We start from the raw sequence: 22,512 nt of genomic DNA on the forward strand, positions 1-22,512 counted from the left end.
CAATACAGGTATTAAGACGTAATATGTCTATATATGCAAACCTATATATACAAATACATACAGAAACAAAGATCTAGGTATAATGTCTTCATGCAAATAATGCAATCGGTTACATGTAAGAATGAAAGTTCAATTTATGGTTAAGGAACTATAAAAATATTCACGAAATGAGGACTCAGTTACGGGTACATTTCCATCACAATTTATTTAAAATCAGAACTAGCGAGGAAAATTTTACAGACTAATATTAATGAAATTGACTAAACCATAATTGATAAATCAATTAAAGATTGTAATTACATCTATAATTACATATTTATACAATCTAAGTTGTAGGAGAAAAACTTGAGGTTTTTGTTGTACCTACTAAATCGAGTTTAGTACAAAATGAAATTGTTTGAAGCACTCATAGAGTTCTTTTTTGTTTCTTCTATATACGAGTAATAATGCGAATAATTGTAGATCATAGGACGACTGTCTGTCTTTAAGTAATAATAGTGAAGTTTTTATTAAATAATAAATAAAGAGTAAAAGTATCTTTTTAAGACATGTTATTACCATGAATAACCATACATCCCTTTTAGACGACAAAAGTAGGTAACATGACTCAATTAGAAGTTTATTTTTAATCTTGTATTTTGTTGTTGGGTTTCTCCCGTTATAAACTTTTGGTTGTTATTGCTTACAAAATAACCCATTTAAACTTTATATACAGTGTTAATGAAAGTCTCGCTGCTTGCTTTCTTAATTGGTTATGAACTCGGAAATAATATTATTGTCAAACTTGCATAAAGCTTGGCATTTAACACAAAACATCCAATAGTCAATAAAATCCTATTTAGTAAATATCTATTTGTATACCAAGTGCTTTAAGATTGTGTAATGTTTTAATATATATATTTCTTTAAGTTTGAATAGTTGTTGTTATATACTTATGTATTTAGAAATCAAAGACTGAAAATAAAATTTAGTCTAGTGACGTTTAACAGACAACTTATCTGACTATATTCCAGATTATGACTCACAGAAATGAATTAATCCTCTTCATGCGATGACTCAATTAATATACAGCGTCTCGTAACTCTTTTTAACCATGTATGTGTGACGATTTCGCAAATGTAGAATGGGAGAACAAAACATGTTATATCCGTGCAAGAAAATGTAACATCTAAATAAGAATCTACATCTACTGTTTATTTATTTATAAATAGTTATAGAGACCCTTGCTAAACAGTGGGACGATGAATTTACGACAATGACGACCTTATTCGCATCATTTCAAGCTTGTATATGTATTTCATTAATATTTTCTTTGAAAAGAGACTAATTCCACTGATTTATCTTTCCTTAATAATTGATATAAATTGTAATCAAATCTAAGTACACTAATATTAGATACTGTTGTCGTTTGTTTTTAATAAACAATAAATATGTAGAAACAGATGACCGGAGGTATAATAAGAATCCATTGCTTATATCTGCAATTTATCTCCCATATATACCTACGATATCCATCATATTATCTATATAGATAAATAAATTATCTCCTATCAGCCTATATTTATTGAGTATGTTATGACAATTGTGTAATACGTTTCAATAATATCAGGCTCTACTTCACGTCTTGACAAAGAATAATACGGAATCCGTAAACTACTCTTATATCTTAATGTCATAAGTAAGTAATAAGATGACCTTGTCAAAATCTTCATGACCTCCGTACGTTTGACCTGACGACTTTTTCTCAATTGTATAAAATGCAATTAAACATCCTTTCTTTGGATTTTCGATTTGGTATTGGAGTATTTCAGGTGAAATAGTGAGTTGCATGACTCAAAATTAAGTGGAAAGTGAGACAGTGTATTTTACTTTCTTTTTTTAATGTTTTAAAAGATAAATGAAATAGATGAAATGTTTATATATCTATGCATGTGTATGATACTATGCATGTATTGGTATATTTCCTGCAATCTGTGCTAAAAATACTTCGTATAGATTTTTAGTAGATAGTGGAGAAAATGTTCGCTAAAAGCTTGCTATGGAACGTCCATACATGTTGTTATAGTTTCATTTTGTTTTCTTTGTACGCACATACTGTGTTGTACTTGCGAGGTACTCGTAACACAACGTTCAGCGCAGACTTTAAAACTGACGTAAATATTTTTTGTTATTATTGCTTAGTACCAAATATAGTCGATCCACATTTTCCCCTAATATCAAACTAGACCTTATTCGCTCAACTATTTTTTCGTGACTTTTTAATAGCACGTTTTAATTATGTTAAATTTATTCTGTGTACTTATTTAGCGTATGAATATGAAATAGAATTATTTGCACGAACTTTTTATCCGCAGTGCAGTTAAATTGTAATAGTAAAACTGTACTAATTTGCTACTTTAATTCTATTTTGCAATAATTTATTTAGTAACATAATGTTAAAATAATACGGATTTAATCCATAACAAGACCAGTTTTAAAATGTGACGTACAGAATATGCGGAAGATTTGCGCGTTAAAAATTTTAAGTGAGAATAAACATTCACAAATATTCATTATAAAACTTTTCGATGTGTACATGAATTTATATTTACTACGCAATATGTATAATACGATACGCAGGTACTGTGGTAGCTAGTACCTACACTCAATGAAGTGACATCATACAATGTCTATACTTTAAGAGGCTGTTGTTAGTATAGCTTAATCATTTGATATGGAAACTTACCTAAAATATACCGAAATATGACATTGTAAAACCTTATGTTTGAAGTAAACTTTGTTCAAAAAGTGTCAGCTTAGCCTTAATAGTTAACGAAACTGTTGTTTATAATTAGGTATACTAAATTTAGTTTACCTAATAATAAACAACAATATGCATATATACTAATAATAAAAAAACATTTATCTGTATCTCTAGTACATATTGAGTATAATTAAAAAATATGCAATAATTTTGATACTTGAATATAAATAATGTATGTATAGTGTTGAAAACTTCATATTCATAGAAATATATTTAATTGGTTTTATTCTTAACTACACGTCAATTGTCATTTTGTAATGTATTCTAAATAAATTTTAAAATATGCACTTGATGGATTATTAAAGCATATACTTGTATCTCGTATCATTACATGCCCTTTACAAATGTGATTTCCCATTACATTTGTAAAGGGCATGTAATGATTTCAACTAAACAAGCTTAGTCGTAAAGGTTATATTAAGTAGAAAGCCAATGATAGTGTCCATAATTAGTTTTTAAATATTAAATTATACTATGTATGTTAGTCTATAAGGTACTATAATATGGGCCTAGTTGCCTGAAATAAATGAATAATTAAATAAATAGATTTGTTAGTGTCAGGGTTACATAATTAAACACTAAATAAATAAAGGTTTTATAGTACAATAGTTTCGGTATTGTACTATAAAACCTTTATTTATCCCTAATCCCTAAATATATTATTCAAAAAGAAAAACAAAAAAATCATATTTTTAAAAACACGTGCACATATCAATTTAGTTTATAAAATATTTGCTTTAAGATTTCCACTTTGCTATTTACACAGTATCTATACCTATTACGTCAAAGAATAACACTAGAAATAAATTGACACTTCCTAGCAGATTTTCCTGTGATTAGTTGTTATCCATTTATATAAATTACATATCTTTCTACCTTTTACGTAAATCACAACATTTATTGTTCCACTCGTATTGAAACGAAATTAGCATAAACTTTTATGACACTGAATTATGAATATCTTCATTATTTAAGTTCATTGAAAAACCAAACATATTTTAGTTATAATAAGACACAACTAAAATATGTTTTGTTTTTTGAAATGTTATGTCTTGTATTTCTACATATTTAAAAAAATTACATTTCAGTGTTATCAATAACTATACCATAAGTACATGTCATATGTATAGTTACTATTATATATACCTACCTGCATTTTAAAATATAAACATAGCCTTGATATAACATTTTAGTTTGACTTTAAAATCATGTTGTATGTATAAAAAAAACTATCTACCTGCGCTCCATCAGTTCACCGAGGTCAGGGAACAATAAATGATATGCCCATTTAAATCATTGTTGCTGATTTGTTCAATCGTAATCGTGGGCGCGCTGAGTTCGCACCGCGAGCGTTTTACGCCGAGAGGTTTTATTTACATAAACAATAGTCAAAGATTTGTACTGCAGTACCTTAAATAATGCTAGTTCGCGAGCACGTTCAGTGGCGTGCATCGTGCTATGTTGTGTTGTCAGGAGATTTAATCCCGTTAGCAAATGGAACAGTGCTGGCTTTGTAGTACTGGGGCCCGGCAGCCACAAGCCGGCTCTCGTTATGTGGTCGCGCTGAACGCTTAGTCACTGATCACACTACGACTGTCGCGCACCGCACTCACTGTGATATAAATAGTATTAATTCAAACGTTGTGATAAACATGTGATATTAAACTATGGGTTTCTTAAACGTCGTTTCCTTTACTGTGTTTAAAAGGTGTCCTAATTTCAAGTTCAAGAGGAGAACACACGCGAGAAACAGGTTATTTTATTTTTTTATTAAAGAATATAAACAATACAATGCACATTTGTTACGATGTGGGTCATATTTTTGCAAGCTCACATAAGTTATCTCGTATATCTTGTTTATATCACTGATAATAAAGTGTGACACATTATACAGTCACGCGTTATCAAGTCATGTCGTTTACTAAATTTAATACGTTAATTTGTATTATGATAGTCACAATGACAGAAACCATAATTTAAATTATATTTTTTGTATGTTAGGCATGAACGTTATTTATTTTAAGACAGTGAGTTCTAACGACTGATGTTAAGAGATATATACATTCATGTTACATACGTATGTGTATGTATATATATATGAATATATAAACAATAACATATACTTTTCACAAAACTTATTAGTGCCTCTTTAAAAATAAATATTATAATACAAAACTGTAAAACGGCTAGAAATCTCTGTACCTACATATTTTTTTATTTGAAAGGTAATTAAAGTAAATTTAAAACATTATTCCAAATTTGAAATCTCGTAGTTTCTGTTTTCTAGCATATACATATACACTGTAACAGACGGGCATACAGACGGATGAAATGGCACCAAGGTTAGGTACATACTATGTGACTATTATAGGTACTTTCGCTTTGTATCGATTTTACTGGCAAATTATCCTTGAACTTTTAACTTGTAACAAAATTGATTAACACAATGTCTTTTATAATTCAAACTCCATATGAGTTTCCATTGACAAACCACATTAATTATTTAATTCCTAACCTAATGAAATCTTGTAATAAAAAAAACTCAGTCGTTAAATTAAATATTATCTATATCCATATTAATAACATAGTAATATTATGAATACAAAAGTTTTCTCGTTACCTTTTTGCCGCTAATCATATGAATGAATTTTATCGTAATTTTAAATCAAGACGAAGATACAATTGAAAGAACTGAGGTTAAAGTTTATATAAGTGCCATAAAAACTTAATTTTGAATGTCCAAAGTACATACTTCAATTATTATAGAAAATGTTTTGTTTTTTTATTAATATAGTCGATAAATCTAGTATGGATAGTTGATTATGGCAGTAGGAAGGTACTTGCCTAAATTGTCGTAATCGATTTCAGACAATTTTTGCTCGATCAAGCATAACATCCTTGACTTCGTCTTACGTGACAATTGCCGCTGTTGAGTAACATATTAAACAGATGAAATATACAATAAATAAAATAAATAAACCAAAGCTAGGCTACTACTATAAATGATAAGAATACTAAATTAAAAACTATTATAGATAGTATGCGATATTCAGAGATATATAAGTAATATACTCATACATAGAAAACAAGAAGTCTAAACAATCTCATAGTAATGAGTATAATAGGTTGCATTGTACGGAAACCGAACCTACGACCTCCGACAACCACGAGATGAGTCAGTCAGAGTCTGTTAAATTAAGGTCATATTTAGATAATAAAGCATAAGTCTTTATACGCTTACATATTATAGTAGATTAGAGATATATAGATTATAAATATAGATACATTATTTTGTAGTCGGGTTTAAATTATTTTTATTTTATTTTTTACATGGTTTTTGTTTTTATAACCTTGAAGTTTTATATGTGAAGAAAGATGTGTAATAGAAATATATTTGATTTTACACATATAAACGGATTCTGATAAAATTTCAGAATATTTTGCACTTAAGAGTTAATTTTATCAATTCACATAAACTAACCATTATTGACTTTAGAGCAACATAATTATCAAAGTCGAACTACTTTGTAAACAGTTATGTCCTAATCTACAGCGGGACGACGTACCTGAAAACATTTTCACTGTCTGGCAAAGATCATATAATCTACAAGTATGTCAGACTTTACGATATCATGACTGCTCCCGTGGTATTAATATTTAAATAAGAACACGCTTCTGTAACTTAAATGTTTAAATAACAACATTTAATCTAACACAGAACTTCTAAATCGCATGGTGAATCATTCAAAAATTCTCTTACAATTTTGCCTGCTTTTTCATTTATGTTCCCATTAATATATAATTACAATACATTGATAACCAAGAATTACAATGACTATTTAATGGTAGTTTACGACTATGACGGTCCGTTGCTAGGGGTGGTCATAATCTGTGACAAAGTATAACATTAGTGCTTAGTGATGTACTGGTATGCATAGCAATAACAACTTTATACGTTGCGCTTGAAATCTTAAAATAGACATACACAGTGCATATTGGCACTATTACTTTAATAATAATTACCGAGGAAGTAACTACGTTTTTAACAATAACAACAAACACGAGTTGGTACTAGACAGGTACAACGTATGATTCGATTTTTAAAACATGTTGGAATATATTTTCTACCTAATTGTTTTGTTATATGTGATATTACTGAAACAAAATATATCATGTTCATATCCTTACTTTATTTGCTGCTTTACATTGTGTAGTGTAAAAAAGTAGCCTAGTGCGGGAATCTATGGGAATAAATAGCTGATCATGGATAAATATATAAATTTGTCACATCCACCGAACACAATTATGCTACTGTTGCCATAATAACTTGAAACATATTTTTAACGCCGAATTAGAAAATAATGTATATATTTTTTAATTCTTTCTACTATTTCAAATTATATTTGTTCAAGAATATTTTAATTTATGTTATCTATTTTAATAAGTATTTCAACATAACAGGCTTGAGAACCTTTTATAAATACCTTAACTTATTAAAAAATAAAATTAAACGAGCAAAACCATCTTTGTTTACCCCAATGAAAAATGAGTTGGCCCAATTACGTTGCTCCAGAAAATAATTTGTTTCCTCTTTTCTTACGCATATTTTATATATATTTCTCTAGCCATTTTCTTGGGGAATAAGACCCTGAAACGCACTCATGTGCTATTTGATTAAATAAGACTACGTTGTTAATTATTTTATTTCTTATACTACGCCTACCATTTTGGTAGACATCTAATTAATTATATCATTAAGCACTATTTAGACGTAGCTAATATTTTGATAAGCTTGTATACCAAAAACAAATACACTGATAATTATATATCCAACTTTCTATACCTAATTTGATAAATTTTATCGCAATAACATATTGACATTATCTATAAAACATATGATCAGGTATGTAGTGCCAAATGCATATTTAGGTATGTTACCCTAAATAGATACGTTCTCACTTTGATTATGCAGGAGCATAGTAGACATATAAGCAATGCATATTGGAACTCGATGAAGGAATGTCTATGGTATATTGTAGGGAATACACATAACTCATGGGCAACCGCAATCCCAGAGTTTTGAAGCTGTTACAAACCCAGAAGTTTCAAGGTTTGTGGCCTATATTGTGGCTTTATAGCATAAATAGTTTGGTAACGGTCACGTTATAGGTATTTTGTTGATAAATAGGAGATTCTTATAGATGTCATCGTATAATTCCGATGACATCTACAAGCACTAGCACCGAATTCGATAAAAAAATTAATTTTCTTACAAGGCAACATTCCAAACGATTAAATGATGTCATTCATTTAATTGTTATATAGTAATTATGACGATACATAAATTTATATACATGTACTTATTGATATTTTTCTTCATATGTATACGTAAAAACTAGTAATGTAGAATCATCATAGATCAAATGCGGATGTTGATTGCCCATTGAGTTCATTTCGATGGATGTTGCTTGCACACTTAAACTCAACTTGAAATTGTTTCGACTGGCTCAAAGCGAAGCATTCATACAATTATTATGTGATTACCTCGGCCCGTGAACAATGCTTGAATTGGAGATATTCTCGGCTTCAGAAAATGGAATTCGGATCTAGTGCGCAACTCCTCCTATATATATACATATATATATCTATATACTATATACTATATGATATCTAGGGTTCCTACGGCGACTATTTTAGTTTTGAAGTAACTAATTTTACCGCGAACAGCTTCCTATGCAACTTGTGTTCCGTTTTCGAGAATTATACCTAAAAATTATGAAAATAGGTACCTCATTTGATTATTACAGTTATTTTTATAATATGTGTATAAGTTATTTTCATAATGTAGTATAAAATAAATACCCGTTATATTGGATACTTTTATAAAACACAAAAAGTCGAGTAGGATCGCCTCCTGTCTGGGATGACGTGAGTTCGTGACTCATTGAGAAAGAAATTTATTGAATTATATATCTCAGTCAGTTGTATCATCACAATACAAATATCTACGTATCTAATATACATATGTATGAATGTAACATAATGTATAATTTATTATTTCAAATGATAAATGTAGAAGACATTTTTGTAACAAAAAATGATAATATTATAAGGTGCCCATGTTATTTTTACATTATACGATTGTTACAGTTTAGGGTAAACTTCAATTGTCGAAGTCAGACTCGTTTAATAAACAGAACATGCAAAGCAATCCTAGCTGGATCTATTTGAATCCAACAAAATTGGTACATTCCAGATTGAATTTTCGTCACCTGACATATAATATGGTAAGATTCATTCATTAAAATCCATTCAGTAGTGTTTGATAAAGAGTAAGAAATATCCATCCATCTATGCATCTATCCACACTCATAAAATTCCGCGTTTATATTTTTAGTAAGATATTTGTTTTAGTATATCCTGAAATAAGAAAATAAAAAGTCTTGCTGAATAATGCCCAGCAATCTCTTAGATGACAAACGTGACTGGCATCACAGTTGGTTACGCACAAAATTCCGAATTTATTACCACCTATTACCTATACCTACACAATGTATTGCCAATATACACGAAATACAATGAAATAAATAACTACCATAACATATTAGAACAAGAGTTAACTGTCTCCTTGACCAAAAATAACTTTTGTATTGAGTTCGTTGTATATTGTTAAAAAATAGAAAATATTTAAAAAATTTAAATAAAACTAATTCATTCATTACATTACAAGTTAACTATTTTTTCATATATAGTAATCTATACAAATAACTAAAATTGTAGTGTCTGTTTATAATTTAAAAATCAACAACTTTTCACTAAATTAATATGAACATCTATCTGTGTTTATTTATTCCTATTAATGCCTGAAACGACTGGACCGATTTTTGATAGGACTTTCACTCGCTGATACCTAATGTTATAAGAAGTAACTTAGGCTTACTTACTTTTGTTTCAGAAATTTCATTTAATAAAAAATAAAACATTATTTCACTAGAAGGACTGCGGGTAATAGCTAGTCTATACTAGTATTATAAAGTGGTAAAGTTTGTGAATTTACGAGATTGTAGGAAGTCCTGGAATTAGTGAACCGATTTTAAAAATTGTTTTACCTATAGAAGGCCACTTTATTTGTGAGTGTATGTGTGAGGCTATGTGTATTAAGCCGAAAAAGTAAAACCCTTTTTCGTAATAGTCATGTTTGCAAGGTAAGAAGAGTAAGAAAGTGGATAAGGTAAAAAATAGAGAACTAAACGTTTCTCATATAACGCCTTAACTATGAGATATGTATGATAGAATTCTAGAGAAAAACAAAATGGACAAGTGTTTAAAGAGATAAACACAAAGGTATGGAACCGCACCTGGTCGTAATCTATTGAGTGATATTTTTATTATACGGTTTTTTCATATACAATACGTTAATCTATTTATTTAGGATAACTACATATATATCTTGTATTTCACACGATTCCGGCGGATTTACCCATACCGTTTAAAAGGCTTCTAGTATCCCGTCAAGATCTCTTTTGCCACTATTAGTAAGTCCAATGGTCGAATAGTCTCTCCGTTGGGCAATGACCTGAGAAAGCAATGGTTTTTCCATGGGCAGTTATGTGTTAGGTTATCTCTAGTTGGAACTCCTAAAAGGCAATATATTTTATATATTGCCTTTTAGGAGTTCCAACTAGAGATAGAAGTACATCTGATATAGTAAAAAGAGCAGTTTTGAATAATTTAAATAAATATAAGTTCATTCATTCATCAATCACAATAATTTCATTCTGTCATTTGAAACCTGTTAATATAGCCAAATTGGTATGTAAATACATATGCAGTAAAAATGAAATTCTTACTGCATTTTGGCAACCAGGAAATAAATTCTATTAACAAAGCCACACTCATAATTTCATCACAAGTAAAAATGTTTACCACCCAACGAAGGGAGCACGGGTCAACTAGTTATAAATATTTAAGCTATATATCTTTCAGTCGATCAACTGTATTTGCATTCTGTCGCCAACACTTGGTTTACAGGCTGTGCTGTGTTTTGTTTGATAAATGTTCTATATTGTAGTGAAATATCAGCGTATAGAGAAAATAATACCTTGGGAGGTATCCTGGGATATTGAAGATGAGAGATTGTTTATTGACAACGGTTACCAGACAGTACCTACCTATCAGGTGGGCTGATCTACTACATCATTTCAGATAGAATTTATTTTTATCATATAAATAATGCCTATACATATTCATTATATACAGGTATACATGTATTCTTTACATACATTATTTACGTCATACAATGAATAATGTATTGGTGCTTGTATCACGCATCGCGTCATCGTACAAAATATAGTCGCCATAGTTGTTACGGTTCCGGTTTATAGATCGACTTCAAAAGAGAAAAAGGCATTAATTTGTATTCTATGTTATTTTTACCTTTTTGTTGATTTTACAACCCTATTATGGGGCAAAAGATGATTGTGACTGTTACTAGTCACAAGTTTCTAGTTCTTAAATAATAAATTGTACCTACTATGTAAAAAGTCGACTGCGTGGATACCTTAGTTACACCTATTTCAACTGCCAAACAATTTGATATGTTTCAGTTTAAGCGATGAGCGAGTTAAGACAGTATTATAACAGAATATGGAGAAAAAAAATATAATCCTTCGGCTGGCATATGATAGAGTGATGTACGTGGTACAGTTGATATACCATATCCACAATATTAAAGTCATCAAGAAAGTAAAAAAATATAATCAAATTATAAATCAAGGTTATGCCTACGCATATCTCCCGTTCTAATAAATGTTGGCATTTTCAAGTTCAAGCAATTGTATGTAGTAGAAGCCTTGTAAGAGGCGGTAAAGCGCGGGCGTGGCCAGTTCGTGGTTCTGCGATGCATCAACAGTAAATTAGGGATGTGACATTTTGTATAAAAAAGTAGAAACAATATAATAATCGATGAAAATCGTTTTTAGTAGATAATATATTTTCCATAATCTAATACCATTTCACAGCCGTAAATTTTGGAAATTTTGGACTATAGGTGATCCTCTTTTTTTAGATCACCATTTATTTACGTTTTGTAACCCACTCAGATAAAAATCGAATGATAAAATCACTTGAGTAAAATTCGATTATAATTGCTAATTAAATATTAAGAACGACTAGAATTGTCGATTTTTGTAAATTGATTATATTATTTTTTACGTCCCTACTGTGAATGTGGCTGGTTTCCGCACGTATAATGCCAATATCAGTATAAAGACATATACACATTAACGAAGTCAACAATGCTAAGTCACGGTATCTACTATAATAGCCCCGAGCTGTTGGTGTTTGATACAATTTTTGCAAATTAAACCATTTAACCTCACTTTATTGCAATGACCGACATGCTTGTAAATAATATAAATAAAGTTTATTCTAAAAACCTACTCTCTAAAACATGCTCTTCTTTACATTACTTTATATTCAGGTACTTATATAGATGATAGATATTAGATAGATACTAATCAGCATTTATTATCTACTTGATTCGATTAATTAACAAAACATTTCAAACTCGATAAAGTTTTAGTACAAATTTTTCTCTTTCATCTCTATAAGATAATTCCAGGGTGACCTAGTCTTAGATTACAAAGAATGGAGTAGATACGTTAAAATTGAGCTCCATAGAATGTTAGTAAGTGCTTGTAAACTTAAGTAATAATACCTAAAAATGTACTGGAAAGTCAAACGAATGCAGAAAATGAAAAATCTTATAAAAGAACTATATCGCATTTTCAAACATGCACATATATATCTTTATCTAATATTGTAAAAATTAATTGTAATTATATCATTTTGTTTGTATAATGCCCATGTCTAAGTGGTTATTAAGAGCTTTAAGGGATGCACTACCGAAGTACCGTAACGTATGAAAATAATTTTCAGTATTTCCCTATATGGCAACAAAAAGGGTTCCTGTAGCGAACTAAAAATATTGATCGTAAAACATGTTTCATATAAATCTACCAATAAAAATGGCACAACTACTTCATATTTTACTTCTCCATATACCTACTTTATTGCTATCAATATTAAAATTTTCAGTGTTGATTATATTGGTAGTCGTATTACATGATTAATGTTCTAGTATGCTATCAAGGTACTTTTCAATTAATAAATTATTATTATACTGCTATCATAATATTATACTAATATTATAAATACTGCAATTGTAGAAATTTATTTTGAAAATTGACACTTCATGGTGATATTGCAGAATATCAAATTCACTCATTTTTCACAAATCCTGGCTACTTTTTTTCTGAATAGGGATGTACATTATTCTCATTTCAGCGCACTAGTAATTTGAGTTTGTTTCTCTCTTAATTGCTTCTCTAGTCGTCAATGTATTTTGGTTAGCTTAGTTCATTTAATTACTAATAAAGGATACTTATGCGTATGGTTATAACCACTTTGTTTATAACGTTATATTATGTATGGTCATACAATGCCATTGCAGCTCAGCGGAGCACGGTGTGACGTTAATAAAACCGGTTCTGTGGCCAAGAACTCATACCGAAGCGGAATTAGCAGATAATTCATAATCGTTTGAATAACAAGTACATAATTATAATGTGTAACAATAAATACCACCAAATCACACGATATATATTGTGTGAGTTAGTGGTATTTATTGTTTTAATAAATATCACTTTAACTGAACTCAATATTATAAACGGTAATAGCGTTTTTAATGAAAATATTTTGTACTAGCTGTGCCCGCGGTACATTTATAGCTTATATATTATTCTGATGTATAAGTTATATTACTGTAAAGTTTCATCAAAACCCATTCAGTAGTGTTTGCGTGAAAGAATAACAAACATCCATCCATACTCACAAACTGTCGCGTTTATAACATTAATAAGATGAAATATTAGACCAGTAATTTGGGATAAAATAAACAGTACATAGGTATATGTTTGCAATCAATAGGTAATCTACGTGATCAAAGCACATATAATGAGATTTGATGTACCTAATGAAAATTTAATGTAGCAACATAATAATTTTTTTAAATATCTCCTAAAAATATGAAACAAAGCAGTGGACCGTACAGACCCTACACAATGTGTATTATCCCCGTTCCACAACAATTATTGTTTACACCAACAGAATATTTAATGATCAGAGAAATTTGTAGGCGTCCGTTGTATAAAGAGAATTCATGATATTTAAAAAAGTTCCAATAAAATTTAAGATCACAAATATTTCTGGTAGTTTAGGGATTTCAACATTCATTTCACAGTTTAAAGTGTTCAATATTATGAATTTACTAGCTGACCGCGCAACTTCGTCTGCATCACTACATCACACTATCACACCTACTTGACATTTATCATTATATATGCGCCCAGTTTATCTTAACAAAATATTTTTTTAAATTATAGCCTATGTGTTATTCTGATGTAATAAGCTATATTACTGGAAAGTTTCATCAAAATTCGTTCAGTAGGTTTTGCATGAAAGAGTAACAAACATGAATCAATATCCACAAATCTTCGAGTTTATAATATTATATTAATATTTGTTTATTAATATTTATTGACAGATTGATTTCAAGTCATAATTTCCATACTAATTAGAGCATCATATTATCTAGGTATATGTAATGAAAAAACAGACTTGACAAGAGTAATCAATCATATTCATCGCTTGATGATAAGCGGCCCATAACTATTGCAAAACCATGCAGTGGCAACATACGGGTATGATTATGATTATATACTATTTTCTCAGATGAGATATTCAGAAGCATCTTCAACTGTCGATGTTGTGGTGAAAATAACAGTTGACTTACCTATATTTAAATTAAACGTAGCACAGGGTGACTACCGCGTTTCCTCAAAACGTTCATCTCATAGAAGTGTCATTCAGAAATATAAATCAATACACATTTTTATTTTACCGGCCAGATTTGAACTAATGACCTTTAGAGTGTAAGTAGTGATTATTAACCACTATGCCACGATGCACTTAAATATATTGTTAGAAATATCTGAATCTATATGGTTAATATTTATAGACGTGTATGTCTATAAGAAAAATGAAAGTTGTCATCTCCTCAGTAGAAATAAAAACTCTAGGTATCACCTAGAAATAACAAGTAAACGAAAAAGTAATAGAGGAAAAACTAATAATAACTGACATGTCATACTGATATGACAATACAACCTCGTACCTATCGTTACCGAATTCAATAAGTCTTGATCGGCTTCTGTTTTCCTCTTTTATATCAGCGCACGTCCACAAATAGTATAATAAGTTAGTATCACAGATAGAAGAATATTACGTAGACTGTATATATATGTTTCTGTTAAGATAGGCGCCATATGCCTAGTCCGGTTCTCTAGAAACCATGGCTTGCATTTAATTAAGGCATTATCTTGGAATGAACGAAGTTGACCAGAAGACTTAATAGTGAGTAATGTTTCTCGTACTTTAGTTTAATGATCCTCATCGCTTCCAAAACAAAGAATAATGAAATACTGAATGTTGTGTGAATAATATTAAAACTTGTAAAAGTTTTATGTATGTACTTATAGGGATTATATCTTTCTTAGCACTGAAAGGTTCTGTGAAGATCTAGTAAAAATAATAAATACAAATTAAAAAAAATATATAATAAACTGTAAAAAATATATTATAGATAATTTCACCTTTTAGCTAAATAGTAGAATTACAGGAAACTAGATTCTAAGACTACGTAGTTATCTACCTACCTATGCGGTATGCTATTTTTTTATCGGGTTTTCCACAACTCAGGATATGTACAAATCCATGCGGAAAACACAGCCAGACTATAGTACAATAAATATTCATGTATTCAATGTATATACTTAATATACTTGAATTTGAGGAAATAAAATTCACACTCAAAAATATGTTCACAGTAAAATTTACCATAGACATTTTATCAATCTAAATAGCGGCTTAAAAATAGACTTCTTATACCTATGTTCTTTCCTATTTCCTGTCCGATCTGTACCCCAAGGTCGAGAGTACGTGGGCGATCACCTACACCCTCAGAAGAAAGTGTCAGGACTGATAACAAATAATAACTTGTTACATGTTATGTAGGTATTTGTCTAAAAATAGAAAATAATAATGTACATTTAGAAGAGTGACAGTGGGTAATTATAGAACAATAACTGTATCTAAAAATGTAACCTTCTATTCTTAATGAGCACTAAGAAGAGATTGTTTTGGACTTTTCTTGAAATATAAAAAATATATTTGGTTTTTGACATATAAAAAGATCTATATCTGCCTTATGACGTCAATTTTATTTCAAATGTTTGTTTTAATATTGTCATCTCATTAACACTTATGCTCTACGTAATCTTGGTAATAAAATATTTACTTATCCAAAACAGAACGATACTTGCTCGAACGATTTCAATTGTATACTTACATTAAATAAAACTACCAAATAGTCATAGCACATGACTCTAAAATGTAAATATTACTTATAGCTATGGTATAACGTCATTGAATAAAAATAAAATGGATATAATAAGTAGCTCACGTGCATTTAATTGCACTTAAATTGGATCGCGCTTGCTGGTGTACAAGTCCATTTTATCTGCTTGATAGTTTAGTATAGCTATAGTGAATTAAATAACATTGAAATTATTTTTTATTAATATCTATACAGACAGAACGTGTGATGCAGAGACATTACATATTTATTTTTTGTACCTATGACCATTATCGCACAGCAGTATGTGATTAGACAGGTAGATGTAAGACAACAAAAAGCTCACTAAAGGCACCTTGATATTATTTTAAATATATATTATATATAAAAGTAGTATAACTTTGTAAATAAAAATATGGAATATGAAATATAATAATATAATACTCGTGAAAGCTTACAAAAAACTCATTTAAAACATACACTTGAACGTGCTTACATCGTGTATTGGATTAATGCTTATAATTTGTGATGCCACGTTATTTATCTGTACCCATATTTTCGCTTTTATAGGCAATTTATTATGAGGTAATTGAAACTCCGTGTGTTGAGTAACAATACAGCATATCAACACTCGTTTTAATCTCGTTGGTTACCTTCTACAAAGCCTACTACGCTTAGTCGTATATCCATGCTAGCCAGACGACTAAGCGTAGTATTTTATTATTTTCTTACACCAACACATATTGTTCCCATTGTTGGATCTTTCAATATTTCGGACTATCTACCTACTCACACAGTGTAATTTTTATGTTTTCGTGACGATACAAAAAATACACGGTTCCCAGATTTTTACTATGAGTCTATTATAATATACGTATAATTATTTATATTTATCATTAGATGAGATACAGAATGGCAATCATAGATAAAACTGTGTTGGGTAATGATGCATAATGATTTGACATAAGTTTACTTATGTCAAATCATTATGCATCATTACCCTAAAGTTAAAAATGCGCAACTATCCAAGGTTTTTCCGGATTAAAATATAATGTTAATACAGTATTGTTTCGACATAATACTAATTTGTATAAATACAATTAATCGTAGTAATCCTGAAGCTTTATACGTAATATATCGCATTCTGCTATTATATTGTGTCCCTAAGTATTCATTCATATTTGTATAAATTTACTGAAATTGGAATTTTATTTATTTACATATTTAATTTAATTATGAGAAGTTATATTAATATTTTACTTTTTTTAATTGTAATATGTTCGATATGAATAAAGACTTTATTATCCTATCCATATTACTATTCTTATATATATATATATATATATATATATATATACCCGTTGTGAATATAAAACAAACGTGACCGGTTTCGGCTTTTTAGGGCATTATACATACATACCTATATACATAAGTAACACTTGTATTATTCTGTGGAATCATTTTTATAAAATACAATTGTATTTTTTTTTCAAGGATAAAAATATTTGTTATATATTTTTGTGAGGTTTCTCTCTTATCCTCTACTTCTACCATAACAATAATACATACAGTATTGTGTTATACTCTGATGATAGCGCTGGATAACCTGTAACTAGGTTATCCAGCGCTATCCGAGATAGGAGACAACCCCTAATCCACAAGAGTAGCAGTGCCAAAGGAACGCCTGCAGCAAAATATTCTATTATTTGTTCATCCCTAACGGTTACCATTGCAATATGCATCAAAACACCCATCGACCTGTCCTCGTAATGAATCCTACAATTACACATTTCATAGATGGGGTACCTGCATGATATTTCTAATGAATATCATAACAAAAAAATATTTATGTTCGAAATGCATGTAAGACATGAATAGGTAATTAACAATCATTGCTTACCACATCAAATCAGCAATTATATTTATGAATTGAATAAAATTATTGGTAATATCTATTTATTGCGTTATCTTCTATACTTCAATGGCTAGTTATAATAAATGCATTTATAATTTTTTTAAATAATACTACAAAAAATAAACAGTACTCACTTAACAATTAAAAGAAAAAAATGGAAGTTAATATGATACAATTACTTTTGACTTGTTGAATTGAATAGGAATTTCTGACTACGACTTCTTTGCTATAGTCTACAGGATGCTGATTAACAAGATGGCTAACGATCAAGGATTTTTATTTCAAAATTCACAATAAATTTACAACTTCACTAAAAACGTTTTACGCATGAACTGTGTCTACTAACTTAGGCGCTATTGCAGTATTTGCGAGCATTTCACACTTGCAGCATCTCCACGAATTATTTTTGCGGGCTAAGTGCGCACTGCTCACACACTCAAGATGGAAGTGTGATGAGCAGTGACTGCATTTGATTGAGGCACAGCCTTCCATTGTACGATTACAATAGGCACAGTCCATTTTGTCCAAAATTTAAACACCTGTAATATGAAATGTATAACTTTTAATAAATTATCACTTGATTATTACTTGATTATATACCCAGCAACGACGGCGATTAACGGCGGTAGAACGGAACATTTGAAATGCGTACTGCTATATTCCGATGAATTATTTGAATCCACCGTGTAAAGCATAGATTTAGTTTTTATCACGGTTTTCGTCACCATAAAAACAAATATATTCTTCTGGTGTAACAGTAATATCTACATTATATAAAACGCATAAATCGCTTAGACAGGGAATAGTTTTAAAATAGTATTTGAACGTTATATAGGGGATGTATTGTCTTTGAGAAAACACATTACAAATTAAAAATACAATTATGTTATGCCGAGATCTATGGAACAAATATTTGAATGACCTTGCGATACAGTACTCAATTTGATGACATAGGACTGTTAAGAAATTTAAAAACTAGTTATATACTAAAAAATAATTTAAATAGAAATAGTAGACTTACGCAATTTTTATTCAAAAAATATTTCAGAATTGTCCACTTTTTATATACTTTACTTCGGATCCTTTAAATATGCATGAATTTTTTATACTTTTTAGATATTTTTAGCGTGGCAGAGAGAAATAGACTGAAGAAAAACAAATTGTAATCGTTTTGATTTAGAAATTCAAATTATTGCTTTTAAATAAATATTCTTTGATTGATACAAAACAAACCAATGTAATAAAAAGGTTTTATATTTATTTTCAGAGTACGTGATTCTCCACAGTAGGCATTCTTTAACAAACTCGGCGAAAAGTACTAACTCATGATTTAATATCAGAACGAGATGTTACAAATTTTATATTTTTTATATATTGATCAAATCAAATTATGTGCTCTAAGTTGATGGGATTGCATTACTAATAGGTATGACTTGTTTAATATTGATATCCACTAAATAAATATACGATATAACCCTTTATCACTTTATTTTTAATAATCATTTTCTATTTTCTTATGTTACAAGTGCAATAGGAGTACATATATAATTATAATGAGAAAATAGGAACGAAGTGAGAGGTAGACATAATAATGTGTACAAAGCTAATTAGATTTCAGTGAACTTAATAGACTCAGAACAATTACTAAATTGTTCTAAAATTTCTCTTCTACTCTTATTCCATGTAATCCTTGATTAAATTTTAATCTTGAACGAAAAATTTTAGTTAAAAAATATATTAATATTATAAATTATATAATACCTTTTACTGTACACGACAGTACGTCGGTATAACGGCTAGGTATATATGAAATCGCTTTTAATTTAAAAAATAACTATCTGATATCCCGTATCAGCCTGTCTAGCCTGCCGCTTGCTTGATTCACTCATACGCATTTTTTGTTTATTCATTAGAAACGAATATACAAATAATAAAACCGCTCTCTCTTTTCTTCTCTTTATAATATTGGATATAGATAAACATAAAATACAGTTAGACGGTAAACGTTTTCCAATTTAAATACAAAGCGCATTTGAATTACAATAGATCTACCAACTCGAACAACAAAATTAAGTGCGAGACCACAGTGAACTCTTTCTATCTGAATAAAGTCTTGTTATCGAGCTCGCGTTCTATTTATTGTATCTACGTTTTGGTACGAACTCAAGACATTTGCTGTAGAATGAACAAGTATTCTCAAATAGAATGGTAATTTAACTTTAGCTATTCAATTTACACACTGAAATATACACAGTTTATTATTATTTTCAAATCTACAGAGTATTTAAAATATACCGCTACAATTGTTATTCTGGTGAGTACTAGATTGATCTCACTATCAGTTACATTTATTAATACTTCTTGGATTTCCATTATTAAACTTATTAATTAAATATTACTATACTTATTATATAAGTTAAGCTAAGTTGAATAGGTCTCCTAAATCTATATATGTATATTTTGGAAAATCATAAATGAAAAATTTTCTTTAAGTTTGTATGTATTAAAATTATTATTTGTATTATTTCTTTTATAAGAAACTAAGCAACTACGATTCCTCAATGTTAAATGTCAAAAATGACTGCCAATTGAATCAGAAGTAAAAATTAGAACACAGACTTCTGTTTTCAACTGTCTTTAAAACATAGGGCATTCTCAATTCAACTATTATTTATATAAATAGATTGTATTCTAATTTCATATTAATTGTAATCTTAAAATATATAAACCTTAAACCTCTTTTGTACAGACGTGGCGGAGAAGGCGGTGGCGCCCGAGTGCTTCGCTCGACACCTGATTGGTGCGACGGCGCTATTAGCGGCGAACATCTCTGGTCACCGACATCCGTATCAGGGGACTGCTGTTATGTTGGAGATGCCGAATGTCAGGTAAATGAATTTCAGTTGCCATCCTCGAACATATATATATACTTTTTTTGGACGTCCCAATACAAAAACTCAATCGAGATACTAGACTTTATGCAAAACTTCTGGACACATCTCTTTCCCTTATTTCAACCGCTAGATAGCTAGCATTGCAAGATGTGATTCAGAAAAAGGGAGCCATAACATCGTAGTCCTCTGGAATGGTAAAGCAATAGAGATCTGATATTGGACACATATGTTTGTGGTGTTGTTCATAGTTTCGTAGACGGTTACCAATGGTAGTACTAATTATTAGATTTTATTAACCGACTCTAAAAAGAAATAGTCTGCCCAATAATGACACTTTTTTATCGCGAATTAGGATAAGGTCGGGAAACACAATAAGACAGACTTGTATTAGTTTTCATAATTATTATTTATTATAATATTTTATACTCTCATCTCAAGTAATTATTATTGTCATTCATTTAATAAAACTTTATTTCATATATCGTAATAATACAATGAACCACGATTTGAAATTTTTCCGATTCTATATGTAAATGTTTAACACAGAAAATTTCTGTCGTTATTGCATATTCATGTTACGAATTATCATTGTAATTGATATTCCGCACGTGGTTTTTTTTCCCGCGTACAAATATGTACTTACTCTATTTTATTTTCGCGTCCCTTCTTTTTCGTAATGCATAAAGCTTCGTCCAGTTTCCATAATTATGTTACAATAGAAATCAAATATATACTAATATTATACCCGTAAAAGAATGCCTGTCTGACTGGAATTTAATAAAAATTGACTTAAAAACCGATTATTACGAATTATACTATGCTATCTGTTATCTCAAATCAGTCAAATTCGCGAGTAAGTTTAATATAGGTAGTATATAATATACCGCATATTTTAAATAAAATATAAAACTAATTTCATAAAATTCTGTCTATATAGCCATAAGCCTTAAGCGATAACGCCGCCTTCTGTTTACACAATCATGTAAAATTTTCTTAGTCTAAATATTATTCTATGCGCAATAAAGAGTTATATTGTTATTACTGTAAACTCTTATATGGAATAAAAGTTTAAAGAATTTAATGTAGTTCATATATAAACGATTATCACGTTACATTTGCAAATCTAAAAAAAGAAACAGCAATTTGGAAATCGATATACCTAATCTCCAATGGCAATCCATCGTCAAACACAATCACACGAAATAAAATGAACATGAACACGATGTGCGAATATTAAACATTTGTATATGTTGTTTGTGATGCGAACAAACAAGAGGAAGTACGTCTCATTTATTTTCTGTATAATTATTCGCAACGTATGGAATTGGGATCTGTATAATGAATAAATACATAAATTATAGAATTCATAGCACTACTAATATAATCAATTCCATCATTGCACAAACCGCCAGAAATTAACAATGAT

General features: G+C 29.5%; 1 protein-coding gene across 4 annotated transcripts in view; it reads left to right on the forward strand.

Moving 5' to 3' along the window:
* Positions 1–22,512, forward strand: part of LOC131854734 (eye-specific diacylglycerol kinase-like) — a 71,942-nt gene that overhangs the window by 15,162 nt on the left and 34,268 nt on the right. For 3 of the 4 annotated variants that reach the window (XR_009358073.1, XM_059205872.1, XM_059205875.1), the window contains exon 2: positions 20,942–21,080. Coding sequence is in view for 3 of the 4 variants with exons in the window: in XM_059205872.1 (XP_059061855.1) it covers positions 20,942–21,080 (139 nt within the window). In the remaining variant the exon portion in view is untranslated. Of the gene's footprint in view, positions 1–4,044; positions 4,557–20,941; positions 21,081–22,512 lie in introns of those variants that run through there. The other variant, XM_059205873.1, reaches the window with a different exon arrangement.

The sequence above is a fragment of the Achroia grisella genome, unplaced genomic scaffold (assembly GCF_030625045.1).
Source record: "Achroia grisella isolate CSIRO2021 unplaced genomic scaffold, CSIRO_AGI_Agris_v1 utg1245, whole genome shotgun sequence".
Taxonomy (NCBI): domain Eukaryota; kingdom Metazoa; phylum Arthropoda; class Insecta; order Lepidoptera; family Pyralidae; genus Achroia; species Achroia grisella.